General features: G+C 36.6%; 1 protein-coding gene and 1 long non-coding RNA gene across 2 annotated transcripts; one reads left to right on the top strand and one right to left on the bottom strand.

Moving 5' to 3' along the window:
- The first annotated feature begins 74 nt into the window (after nucleotides 1-74).
- LOC106943340 (dihydropyrimidinase-related protein 3-like) lies at nucleotides 75-6,593 on the top strand. Its single transcript, XM_015026647.1, has 4 exons — nucleotides 75-174; nucleotides 332-531; nucleotides 2,390-2,543; nucleotides 5,044-6,593. The coding sequence occupies exons 1-4, from the start codon at nucleotides 75-77 to the stop codon at nucleotides 5,136-5,138; spliced, it is 549 nt and encodes a 182-aa protein (XP_014882133.1). The 3' UTR covers nucleotides 5,139-6,593.
- Nucleotides 6,594-7,358: 765 nt separating this feature from the next.
- On the bottom strand, nucleotides 7,359-12,563 carry LOC106943342 (uncharacterized). Its single transcript, XR_001423895.1, has 2 exons — nucleotides 12,483-12,563; nucleotides 7,359-11,619 (listed from the first exon to the last, which is right to left on the bottom strand). It is a non-coding gene; the product is annotated as an uncharacterized LOC106943342 (long non-coding RNA).
- Nucleotides 12,564-14,098: the final 1,535 nt, after the last annotated feature.

Raw genomic sequence — 14,098 nt, 5'->3', positions numbered from 1 at the left:
GAAAAGGAAAAAGAGAGGGAGGGGGGGGGGGGGGGGGGGGGGGGGGGGGGGTGGACTGGAGGAAATATGGAACAATGGAACAGGAGGAGGAAACCATCAGAGATCACAGACACGCTGAGAAAGGAGAATCTGGAGGAGATAGAAAATACACAAGGCTGAAAAAAGGGAGCAAAGGTTGAATAATAATAATAACAATAATAAACATCAAGCTTAACAAAGTGATATTTTGGAAGGAAGGGCCAGTAAAGGTTTAAAGGAAGAGTTTGTTCCTCCAGAATGTCTCAACATTTTTGAAGGTGTCCATAAATTCACAGCTAATTTCTCATTAAAATCCTTTTCTTTGTGTTTCAGGCTGCTGAGTACAATGTGTTTGAGGGCATGGAGCTGCGCGGTGCGCCGCTGGTGGTGATATGCCAAGGAAAGATTGTTCTGGAAGACGGAAACCTTCATGTCACCTCTGGAGTGGGACGTTTTATTCCCTGCCCCCCCTTCCCAGACTTTGCCTACAAGCGCATCAAAGCCAGGAAGCAGGTGAATAACTTAGTTACTGCTTCAGATAGATAATTATACATTTTTGAGGCTACAAATCTACAACAATTTGCAGTTTAACTCAACAAGTTAGTTAATTACTGATGGTAATTAAATTAAGTAAAGTTACACCTCCAGGTCTGGTAAAACTTTACAAAAGGAATGATGAACAGACAATTCTCTCTTTCTAAAATTACTCAACAGTTACTAACATTTACTCAACCAATTTGTTTAAAGCTGTATTCTGCGATTTTTGGTCATAGTCAATTCACATTTCTCTTGGAGAACTGCATTTAGTGTTTAGTGTTAAACAGTATTATTTAATCCTTTCCTTAAGCAGTCATTTATTCATTTCTGGAGAACAGGTGAGGAAAAGTCATACCATGTGTGTCTGAAAGAGGAACTCAGAGCAAAGAAACAAAGAAAATATGATTTATAGTTGACATAACTTCTGTTTTCTGTGATGTTAACTCCTGGTCTGTTTTCTTTTTTCTCAACTCAATCAAATGTCCTAAAGTCAGGAACAAATAAATATAGGTACAAGAAAGGAAAACTCATATATTAAATGGATATTTTATATTTATATTTCAGGCCTTGATTAATTGTTTGGTGATTTTTGTTTACAGATAATAAAACCCAAAATTCTGTGTCAGAAAATTGTGGATTACATTAGGACAATAAAAAACAGTACCTGTAGAAATCCTGACAGGTTTTTCTACCAAACAACTTATCAAATCTGCAAAAATATGAATTCAAACGAGCAAAACGAGCAGAGAAGCCTGAATGAACAGCTGAAATTATTGTTTTCTTTTAAATATTATCTTAGACTTTTTGTTCTTCTTTTAACTTCACCTCCATGATAGTAGCTGAGTCTTCTTCCTGCATTTACAACATGCACACTGAAGATTGTTGATCTCAGCAAAAGCTGGTATTGCTTATGTTTGTGTTCACTGATTGAAAAAAGATGTGATTTTTGAGATTGAAGCCAGCCCTCTGCCTGTCGGCCAGTCGAGCTGGAAACCAACCGACTGGTGGCCAGCTGAGCTCTCGGTGTAACGTCTGGAGTTTTCTCCTGACAGTTTTCCAAAAGCTTTTTAGCAATCTCACTTTCATCACAGGAAAGGCCAGGAGGACGGTGAGTGCTTTAGAGGGAGTTTATTGAACAATGTTTTGCTGTCTAGTAAATCGCTTGAATCATCCAGAAACATATTATGGCAGCTTATATTTATTGTGTGCAGTAGTCTTTTGTTGTCAGTTTCAGCAGTGAAGTAAAATTTATATATATTTTGTTGAATAGCTGGAAACTATTTGAAGGACAGTGGAAGAAAAGCAATAACAATAAATAAAACTTAGCAACATTGAAACAACTTCATTTGAATAATACCAAGCGGTGCCTGTTTTCCGCTCCCATACTGTGCCAGAGGATTCACATTTGCAGACGTTTCCTAATTTGCAGCTGACTGTTAATGAGAAAATGGAGCTGCAGTAACAGTGTGCTGTTTATCTTGGTAGCAGTTACTGTTTTGCCTTTATGGATCACAGATGTCTCATTTTAACTTTTAACAGACTTCCAAGATTCCACTGAGTCACCACACCGGCGGGTAGACCTTCAAAATGATAGCTTTTTCATTTACATTCACTTCATTTGAACACATACATGCTGTGTGTGTATTTAGTTTTTTTCTGCTCAAAAGTATACTGCACAGTTAATATGTGTGAGTCTCTGTTTTCCAGGAGACTGTGAATCTATATTTGTATTTTGTCATAAAAGTCCACCAACATTAACCCGTTGAAACCGTTGTGAATCCTCATTTTTGTCAGGTTTTTACTCCTCCATGTCTAACACGTGTCTGTCCTGCAGCTGGCTGTGCTGAGGGCAGTGCCCAGAGGAATGTACGACGGGCCCGTGTCTGAATTCTCCATGTCCCGTGGCGGCACCCCCTCCGCCTCGGCACGCACCTCGCCCACCAAGCAGCCGGTCAGAAACCTGCACCAGTCTGGATTCAGTCTAGCAGGTAACGCCATACCAAGGCATCCTACAAGAAAAACCATCTCTGTGCTCTTCTTTGCTTTGCCGTTTATGTACTGACATAAAGAGAGAATACATGCGCTTCAGTTTCTCCTAATATTGACATTAGCTGTAATGTGAAGCATTAGTGGCATTCATGATTACTTTTATTATCTTGTTCTCGTACATTATTTGTTAAATTAATTTCTAAACTGAAACTGTGGTTTTGTTTTTCCATTTTAGACATTGTATTAATTATCCACGTGGATAATCTTAGTCTATCCTAAAAACTAAAACAAGGATTTCCTGATCAGGATATTTTATTCCTGATAGCAATAGTACTGATAGTAAGTAAGTAGTAAGATTACTAAGGTTTAATTTACTTAATTATTAATTTATTTAACATGGAATTAGAGTGATTGAGGACTTCTGGGTAATTTGCTAAATGTCAGCCTTCATGTTGTGGCAAAGTATAAAAGTTCAGGCCCAACTTCTCTTTTCAAAGGCAATCTTCTGCTCTTGTTGTCTGTCCATCAGAAACTGGCCAATGGGTAAAAGCACAAGATATCTTTTGTTTCCTGGTACCTGCTTATTAAATTTAGTAAGATCAGATCAGCATAATTTAAGTACAACTTCTTCAAACTGTGTAAGTTACAGTGAAGAGAAGTTTTCCTGACTGATGCTCTAACTGCATTTGAAGTGATTCTGGATACATTTTCCTTCAAGGCTGAAACTTTTCCATTCCAAACATCTTGACCTGTTCTGTTAGAAAGGCCAGTCTGATGTGTGAGGTCACAGTAATATCACTGTTTGGCATCTGTTCCATCATACAGAGCTCCAGCATGACAGCATGATTGTGCCCATATGTCATGTTAGCACAGAACAGACTTAGATTGAGACAAGAAACGTTAGTAAATGTTTCATCCAAACTGCCAAATTGTGACAATCTTTGCTCTTTAATTAGATGAAAAATCATTTCAGCTTTTGTAATCTTGTATTTTTTTATAGGTAATAACTCAGTTTGAAAGAAGTTTAGCCGAATGCATAGCTTGTCTTTACAAGCAAAGCTAACGAGTGAGACCTCGCTGGAGAAATGTGACCTTTGTTGGAAAGAATTCCAACTTTGATTACATATATCTGAGGCTGCTCCTGGTTTCCCAGGTTTTGCAACAGTTTGCGTGATCTTGTGTAAGCATATGTGCGCGTGTGTATGTGTGTGTGTATGCATATTTTGAGAATGAGTCCTAGTCCTCTTCTATTTTAGTTTTTGTGAAGCTACCACCTGCAGAGTTGATTTACTTGTTTGGAAGGAGATGGAGAGGATTGTTTGATTAGTCACAGTGTTTCATGGTCTGACATCATTCTGCTTTCCATTGTTGTGTTTGCAGATTATTCGAGTCGGCCTTTGGCTCGTCCTTTGGAAACTATACTACAATGTCAGGCTTTGAATCTTGTAGCTTCTATAGAACTGATGCTGCAAAATGTAACAGTGTAAATATCCAGGGAAACAATCTGAGAAATAAATATTTTCAGTAAGAATTATTTTTGTGCCAACTTAGAAAGAGCTTTTAAATAGCACATAAATCTAAACAGTCTGACAAATGGTGTCGCTGGTTTCCAGAGGAGGGTGCCAGATTCTGATTTTGGCTGCAGTTTCGTGACACTGTAATGGTTATGCAGGCCTGCGTCAGTCTATAAATCACCACAGCCCTCCATTCACACTGCTACAAAATGTTGGTAAAAGTGCTGTATTTATTATTCACAGACTTGATTGTTTTAAATCAGATTTGATTAGGTAAGCAAATAAATCAAATTGACAAATCCATCTGGTTATGTAAGTTAGTGAATTAAGTTGGTTTCACCCATTTAATCACTGATGTTTGTGTGTTAAAGTTTTGCAAAGCATTTTCTCGGTTCATTAACTAGAAGTTTTCCAAAACACAATGTCAAGATTGGATGATATCATTCCCTATTCCCATGTATAGTATAATCACAAAATATATAATTAAGTCATAAAAGTATATGTCCTCTTTGATTTTGCAGGCTATTTGTTTAGTGTTGGTAAAATTGTGTTTAAGAAATAAATTCTACTAAATCTAGTTGGAATAAAACTGCTTTACTCATCTCAGATCTTTTAATCAAATATTACTAAATAGGCTTAAGTTCACCTCAGGTTTAATTTACAGATTTGTGGAGAATGTAAAGAATAACATTGTCAGAGATGGCAATAAACATTTATTCATTATTTCATATTCTTTTTCACATCTCGTCATGTTACAACCACACATTAACACAAACTGTAACATCAGAACATTGGGTGTGGAAAATATTTTTTCCTAACCTTTTAGGCCTTTTAGATCTTTAATATTCTCTTTTTATTGATTTGAATGCAAGAGACTAACTAGTTACTAAAGCTTGTGGTAATTTACTTAAATATATATTTAACATACCATCAATAACTGCCTCTTCTTTGTCACGTAACGTTTTAACTCTCTCTTCCTGTGTAGGTCCTCCCACCCCAGAGGACGCTCCCATCAGGCCACCTGGTCGCCGTATTGTAGTGCCCCCTGGTGGTCGGTCCAACATCACATCTCTCAGTTAAACAGCAGGACAACACTTCTAGAAGAACAGAGTGGACGATAGAGGGAGGGGACGAGGGAGGGGAGGGAAAAAGGGACAGAGGACCAGAGTTAGTCAAAATTTGAAGAGCAAAACACTGAATCCTCATGCCTTACCTGTCACACTGCTACTATGCTCAGATGAGAATTGTATCCGTTTTCCTGGAAAGAACAGAAACAGAAGTTGCCAACAAAGCACATTTCACATGAACAATGTCAGCCTCAGTTCATGTCAGTGCAGAATACTTCATACCAACCACACAGCCATGTTCTAATGTACTTTGGTAAAACCTTACATCATCACATTTAACCTTGAGAAGGAAATAAAGTTTTTCAAAGGAAAATGGATACTGATTTTCTAGGGATTCTCCTTTTACCCTGCTTGGCTTTTAATATCACCCCTTTCAGTAGCGAGCTTTCTCCATAGTCAGCAAGACTGAACAATAGATCCCACAATAGCCATGTTTTGTCATGCAGTACCATTGATTAGCTCTAGTTGGCAATGTACATATGGTAGATGTAATGTAGCTTTGTGAATGATGTGGTTGCAGCCTGTTTGGGTTTACCGGACCAATTAAATTCTTTTATCACCTCTAAACACAGGAGGGCTGCTGGACATGGAGCTGCATGGGCCACATTAATATGGGTGACGTGATCCATGATCCTTTCCCACCTCCTCCTGTAAGGCCATACTTACCGTCCTCATTATGTACTGTATTGATGTTAAAAAAGACAATAAGATCAGTGTTTGAGAAAACACAAAGAAAGAGGAAATATTAGAAGTGTTTTTATTATTCTTCATTCCCTAAAGGTTTGTCAGATTTTATTATTTTGCGTTCCTTCATTTTCTTGCGTAAAGAACATGGCAAGAAACAGTCCTTTGCATTTGCTTCATGTAAACTGGCTGCCTCTGTGACGCTGTGACCATTTCTACAAAACAGAACGATGGAACAGAAAGGTGCTAACAAATAAATACAAACTCTAAACTTGCTGGGTAAAAAATAGCTCTCTTATTACTGCTCTTTACTGATTTGTTTTATTTTTAACTAGCGCGGCTCTCATTTGAAGGACAAGTGGAAGACCATCATTCACTTGTGATCCACCTTAACCCTTTAATAAAATCCTCAACACATTCAGCAGCAGCCTGAAAGTAAACCAGCCTATTTTCTGATAAGGCAGAGGATGACGGTGCCGTCAGGGAATCCATTCTCTTTATTTGGCGACAATTGAAACAAGATGCTCTTATTATTCTGCACACTAAGGCTGAGATGAGATGTGGGTCTTCTTGTATTTATGTTAGGATGACAACCTTTGTTGTTACGTTTCTTTTAATTTTTTTTTTTTTTTACGATTGTGTCAGAACTCTGAGATGGCAGGTCATTTAAAGGTGTGCTGGTATGAAATGTTTCCTGAATAAACATGAGTTGCAGCTGGTGTTATCTCTTTATTTCATTTCTTTGGTCTTTCCCTGTTTGTTCCTTGTAGTTGTTTTGGTTTATTTTAAGGTTAAGGTCATCAGAACCACTGTCAATGTAATCAGGCTATAATATAAAATATTAAGAATATAATATACTCTCAAACTAAATGACTTGACGGATTTGATTTATTTTTGGTTTGTCTACATAATCCATCAGTTTTCTACAAAGAGAAGAAACAATCTAGAATGGAGTTAGACTTGGATAAAATGTGGTTACAAGATTAGTTCATGGGATGAATTTATTTGGAAAAATCCATTGTTTTGACATTACTATTAAGAAGACTTGAATAGTAATTGCACTCCACACTTCTACATTTTACTTCTGTATTTATTTTCACTGAAAGTTTAAACAGATCACAAACATCCCACTTATGCCTTGAACATTAGACATTAGACTCAATGTAGCGTTTCACATAAAGTTAACCAGAAGTTTAAATACACTCAGTGAAATGAATCATACATTTATTTTCCTGACTGTCTGAACTTAAAAATCAGACCAAACTTCTCTTGTTTTAGGTAAGAATTACCGCAATTATTTCTACTTACAAAATGCCACAATAATGAGAGAATATGTCACAAATGTATTTATTAATGTCTTCAAAATTAGAATTTTATTAGCCTCCTTCACATTCAACCAAACAGAAATTAATTTACGTAAATCTAACTAAACTGAAACTAAAGAAATTTGGTCTGACTTAACTTGAGACAGTGAGAAAAAATGTGTGCGTGTTTTTTTTTTTTAATTGATGTATGTAAACTTACGATTTCAAGTTAAGATCATGAATAGAAAATGGATGAAAGAACATCAAATTTTGTGTTGAAGACAATGTAGCAACCCTTTTTTAATCAGGAATATGGCAGCAAATCTCAGAATACATTTCTTTTCAAAATTTTTGTCTCATATTTTACTTTAAACATCTTAAAGCCTAATTTATATGCTGAGGTGGCCTGCTTATCTGCAGCAGTGCCAGTCAGAAGTGGAAGCATTTATCAACCGAAAATCCCCTCTCTAGTTGAGCCAATATTGTGGAAAGCGCTGCCTCAGCGAAGTCTGCAGTGGAGGAAGGAATGGGCCGTACCCTCCAGATGACCTCAGGGAGCAGTTAGCTCAAATCGTAAACAGTGGATGAGTGTGTGTAAGAGGGAGAGAACAGCTCATAAAGCTTGTCAACTGCAGCAAAAGAGGAAGTCTTTTTGATGCCTCATGTAAGTAAATGCACTTTTTACTTAACTATTTATTTAAAATGTTGTCTTTAGTGAAATATTCTCAGCAGTCATACCAAGACTCCCCACATTTGAGCCATTTGTTGTAACACCAGTCAAACAACACTAGAGGGCAGCCTGCACTTTGATGAAAAAAGTAATAAAATAATTCAATACACTAGAACAAAGCAAACAACATAGGTGTATTGTTTCCAAAAATGAAATATATTATTTAAGGCACACATTAAAAGTTTAAACTTCATCACAATTGCTCACAGTAAATACACAGTGACAACTGAAGGACAACTGAAGGACAACAGAACATGGGTAAAATTCACAGTTGTACAATTTTCTTATCAAATAATAGACTAGAATTATGCTTAGGATAAAGAATCCTCCCTTTTAATTTGATTTACCCGGCATAAATACTATTTGTAAATGTTATTCAAATGTCAATGCCAGAAATCATTTTGGTTGAATATCACTCATTTTATTCAATACACTCCCCCTTTTTAGTAGTCAAATGCTACTTTAAATGTACAAGTTTGAATAATTGTTCCCCAAATATTATTTACACAGTAAAACAGGCTCATACTAATCCTTTAGCTATCCCAACTTACACAAGGTACCATCTTTAGATCTGTAAAGTACCTCAACAAGAACAACAAGAACACAAAGGTAAGTCAAAACATTGTACCAATCTTAAATAGAAAAGTGCCATTACTAATGAATTTAACTAAATTTATTTTAAAGTTAATAAAGAATAATAAAGAAGATTGAAAGGACTGACTCACATTGCAGCCAGACAACAGCAGTCAGTGGAGTCATCGCTAAAGTTTATATTTTTATTTAGTAGCTTGAAAAAAGGTGGGGATTTCATCACTTTTACATACAGGAGTTAGCTTAGTGTGATATCTATAAGGCATCCCTCTTTGTGCAAGCAGGCAAATATTTTGAGGGGATGAGCTGATGAGAAATGTTTATTTTAATAACTAGACAACGTTTTGTTGCCTCACATGTGTGCCAGGCGCAGAATCCTGGATCTGAATATCATACAAACAGTTTGCAGAGACAAACTGACAATGAGCATTTCAAATGATAAATAACTGATTAAAATCAACTCAAAAGAGGAAATACATCAACACACATCTGGCAGAGAGTGCAGACGCTAACTGATGAAATTCATCTGTCCATCCCTAAGATTTATTCATTTATAGCATTAGTTGCATAAATGCTACCAATAATGAAAACAACATGTGCAAAAAGAGAAAACAACAATTGGTTTCTCTTTGCTTCCCTAGTAGGTCATTTGCAGACCAAGGCTAAGTTTGTTTTTTTTAATTCTCTTGGTCAAGGGTAATCAATTACGGTAACATTTAGTTTCCTAGTTTCCCTCAAGATTAAATCATGTTTTATCTTCTTGTTTGATTCCACAAACAAATTTTTCTAGAACTAAAAACCTCAACTGTGAGTAAATCACAAAAATTTAACTTTTTTCTCTGACAGTCTGATATGCTGCATGACACTAAGTGTTAAAAACCTATAATCACTGTTAGCTTAATTAGCCAAGCTAAGCATCAGGATCACTAACCATTTAAATATTGCCCTGAAAAAAGCAAGCCATTCATTTTCAAGCCTCTAATTGAATTCGAATCATTCTTACATCGCTAAAATCAAAGTTTGGTTTTGTCTAATAAGACTAGCAGTTTAATAATGCTACTTCTGTCATGCTTGTATCCAATGTTATATGGATCATAGAGGAAAACTTTTTCTGTGCAATGGTTTATTATTATTAAATGTTTCAGGCTTTCATACACAGGATGAAGAATCACTTTAAAGTTGGCGGCGCTACATGACAGCTCATGTTCCTGCAGACCTTTCAGGTTACTCTCTGGAATGCAGAGATTATTCCACCGAACTGAATATTTCCTAGAACTAACACGTTACTATCCTGGGACTCGGATGTCACCTTCCAAAACTTACCAGACTCTTTCCACAACATATCTGGCATTTTCTGGAAAATTGTCTGACAAGTACCTAGATTACTCATAGGTACTTATTAGATAGTTTTCAATAACCTCTAGGTTACATAGCAAGACATACCATGTTCTTTCCTGAACCTGCAGTACCATGAGAAACTATTCACCAATCTTGATATTTCTTTGTGTTAAGCTTTACTGGAGTATCTGTTCATATGACCAACTTCATAGAGCTGAGCTTTATGGGAGAAATAAAACTTCACTTTTCAGTCACCAAGGAAACCATTATGTCTGGCTCATAATCAATACATCTCAGCACCCCAAGAAAAGACAGAGGGGAAGATGAATGGAGCTAAACACAGGAATTTTCTGAAGTAAAACCTGCTTCAGTCTGTCAGCGATGTGAGACTGGGACGGAGGTTCACCTTTCAAAAGACAATGACCCAAAGCATACTGCTAAAGCTCCACTCAAGTGGTTTAATGGGAAGTTTTAAATGTATTGGTAATGTCTAATCAAAGGCCAAACCTCAATTCAATTGACAATCTGCAGACAGACTTAAAGATTGCTGTTCACCACCGGAAACCATCTAGAGCTAGAGAAGGTTTATCTTGAGGAATGGGCAACAATCCCAGCAGCAAGACGAGGCGAGCTCTTAGAGACGTATCCAGCATGACTTGCAGATGTAATGTGTTTGTTTCACAATAAAAACAAAATGAAATGTTGAAAGCTGCATGTTCTTTAAATGAAATGATGCAAATCCTAAAATAATCCCCTTTTCCAGGTTGTGAGCTAGAAAACACAAGAAATGCCAAGAGGGGTGAATACTTTCTCAATGTGCTGTATCAGATAGTATCTGGAAATTACAAGTTTTTCTCCTGAACTTAACTACTTTAATTTAGAGGATACTTTCATAAACTTAGAGGTTACCATTCAGAACTCACTAGAATACCCGTAAGGTTCCAAATATAGCTTTGAGTTTCAGGAAATTAACTAATATGTTCCAGAAAGTGTCTGATAAGTTCTGTAAAATCTTCAGGGAAGGTACCAAAAACAGCTACAGAAAAAAAAAAAAAAAACACAGTTCATTATGGAAAGTACCTAGTAAGTTTTGGTACATTTTCAGAAAGAAACGTCTTCTTTCCATAAAAATAACCTTTACCTTCTGTGAAATTACAGCTCCATTATGTAGCACTACCAACTGCAATGTTATAATTAAATGACCATAGTTACCTAGAAAACCTCTCATAATAAAACCAGTGTCAGTACATTCAGGTGGAGGTGCTCTGCTGCCTTGGTTTTGGAAATGATCTGACTTCTTGCTACAGCACTCTGCTCAGAACCGAGGCTGAGCAGACGTAAGAGCACCAGGGTGACGGAAGGGAAAATGATACGAGACTCTGCTGGGAGTCCATCCGTTTGGTGACAGCAAAGCAGTCCGTCAGTCAGTCTCTGACATGGCTGCCTCCCAGGGACACCATCTTTTGACGCCTAGCTGCTTTTTAGGTCTAATGGTGTGAAACAAGTGTGCACAGTGCTGTTCTTGAGATTTTACAGACTATGGAGGAGTGCAGGAACATAGAGGACCAGGTGTGAGTGCATGTGCTGACAGAATGATAGGTTTTGCTTGTAAGTTGCTGAACTGCAAGCTTGAGGCAAGTGCAAGTGATGAGGTGGGGATCTGGGAGCAGGAAGCCTATCCTGATAAATAGGCAGCTGGTTCAACATTGTTGTTCTGTCCGTCCTCTATTGCCTTGTTCTTCTCGCTTGTGGATAGTTCAGAAGAATCCACTACGACTTTCCTTGACCTGTTGAGATTAGAACAAAAATCTAATGTTGAGCAGATGATTTTTCACTCATGTCACATTTTAATGAGCCTATTTATTCATCATAGTTCCACCCCACAGCTGTATATCTCTAAAATGCATCCATGTGTCCATGTGATATGATTTTTAGTTGGTAATTTAATAATTCATCACTGAGTTGTTTCTAATATTTTATTTTCATCAAAGTTGCAAATCCCTAATGTTTTTAACAATTTTTATGCTGATTTTGTATTTTTTTATTAGTGTTTTTTCAATGAGAAAGCTACAGTTAATGGAAAACATTGTGTTGGTTAATGTAACTTTATTGTTTGGTCTTTCAGTTTTCAGGTTTCAGTCACTACAAGAATATCTGCATCCAAAGGTTTTTTTTTTTTGAGAGTGAAATTTATAAAAGCAGAAAGAATGAAGAATTTGCTCAAGTTCACCTTTTTGTCAATACTTTGAAGTTTTCTAATTTGCCTTCCACATTTGTATACTTAGAAAGAGCCAGTAAAAATGTTATTTCTTGTCTGCAGTGTTTTTCCTCCACCTCGCAGTCAACAGGAAGGCTCCTGTTGATACCAGTTGCTGTGTTTTTGTCTTGATCATACACCCACAAACATACCATAAAAAATCTGCTTTACTTTTCTTTCACAGCATCCCATATGATTTTATCAGCTACCAAGGCACACTTTTGATTTAATTTAATATGCTTCACCCAAGTTTAAAAATTGTAGAATTTGAATCTTTACCCTTGGTCTCAAATGTATTTAATTATTTACCAGTAATATATTTTCAGAGTAAATGCTGCTAGTGTGGTTTCTTTGACCAGGGGGGATGTAGTGGAGGTCTGCAAGCTTCCTTACTTTTCTCTGTTGAAGACAATGAAGTCCCTCTGGACGTTGTCCAAACGCTGCTGCAGCTGTCCGTTCTGGGAACAACAGATAAAAGCAACCATGTCAAAGGAAAAAAAAACATTAGTTATGAGAATTAGGTTTTATAATAACTGGTTGATCAATTCTTCCTTTGGTTTTGTTTTTATAATATTTCACTGTACTGTACAGTTTATATTACAAATATAGCATTCCTCGCCATGTTTGCTCCTTTGTGACGATGACAGTTGCTTTGCAAAAACATTCATATCTCTTAAACTAATTCACATTTTGTCACTTTATACCTACCGATCTAAGAACTTATTTTTAGATTTTATGGAATGAATTTAAAGCAGGACAACAAATTGCCTTCAGGGGACATTAATTATTAACAGAGTAATTTAACTTGACAAAAGATGTGTAAGTTTTATAGTCAGGTCTTGTATCTTTGAAGGACACGTATGCTCAGATGTTTCCACCTGCTTTTTCTGTACTGTGTTCCACTCCATCATGTGAGATCAGGCAGCTCCAGGCCCCAACACTAATGTAGAGCCAAGACTAGCAGACAGGTGCTCATTCATGCTCTCAAAGAGGCAGAGAGGAAGAGATCATAAAAATATATAATCACTGACTCACTTTACTCCAAGGGAACGTGAAAGAGAAATGATCCCAGACAGAAACATCAAAGGAAAAAGAAAGTTTTCCTAATATAATCTGGAATATTATTAAATGTTATTTAGATAACTAACCTTTAAGAAATGCCAAAGTCACTGTCTGAGGATTTGGAAAAGATCTGAACTTTATTGAATTTACTAAGCGTGTAGATTATTAGTGTATCTAAGGAAGTCTGCTCTTATCCTCATTTAAATGATCAAACATGGAGTTCCACTTGTGCAAGGAGCAACTTTCTGTTTAAGCTTATTTTAATCAGGTCTTAAATCTAGGAAATTATTAATGTCATCTCCAAGGGTTTAAGTCCAACAATGAAAAGAGGACAGGTATGGGAAAAGCTTTTGGCAAATAAAAGCTAAATGGTTACAAAGACAGGAAGAGGAGAAGGAGGTTAAAAAGGAACAAAAGAGTCAAAAGGACTAGTGAGGGAATTTTATAATAATCTTACATAGTAAAGCAACAAAGAGAAACAATTTACAAAGAAGAATCACCGGACAAACAATTTTATAGCAGACAGACAAATGTGTTTTTCAGAGAGCTACACCTGCTATCAGAAAGAAAAATAATTTCATGGGACACAAAATGTGACAGAACAGAAAGAACCTGATGCTGGCCTTGAGGACAGGGTGTACTTGTGATGTGAATGGCAGAAAGGACAAAGAAACAAACAAAAGAAGCAAAAGAAAATCAACAAATAGGAATAACGGCACATGTGGCAAAACAAAAGAATAGATATGATACAGAGAGGAGATGACAGGCTCACATACTTTACAGACATGACTAGACTTAATGTTAGCTTGAAACCTGGCTTTAGTCAGGTTTTTGATACAGTGATATTCACAGATTGCAGATGTGAAACTGTAGCAAAGGCTACAGTTTATAATTATTTAAGGACCCACCAGAAGAAGGATGTTGCCTTAATATCTATTATAGACTGA

Source organism: Poecilia latipinna, unplaced genomic scaffold (genome assembly GCF_001443285.1).
Source record: "Poecilia latipinna isolate Pla-1442-1.1 unplaced genomic scaffold, P_latipinna-1.0 Scaffold5169, whole genome shotgun sequence".
Classification (NCBI taxonomy): Eukaryota; Metazoa; Chordata; class Actinopteri; order Cyprinodontiformes; family Poeciliidae; genus Poecilia; species Poecilia latipinna.
Note: the sequence above shows the minus strand (reverse complement) of the source record. Positions and strands in the feature narration are given on the sequence as shown.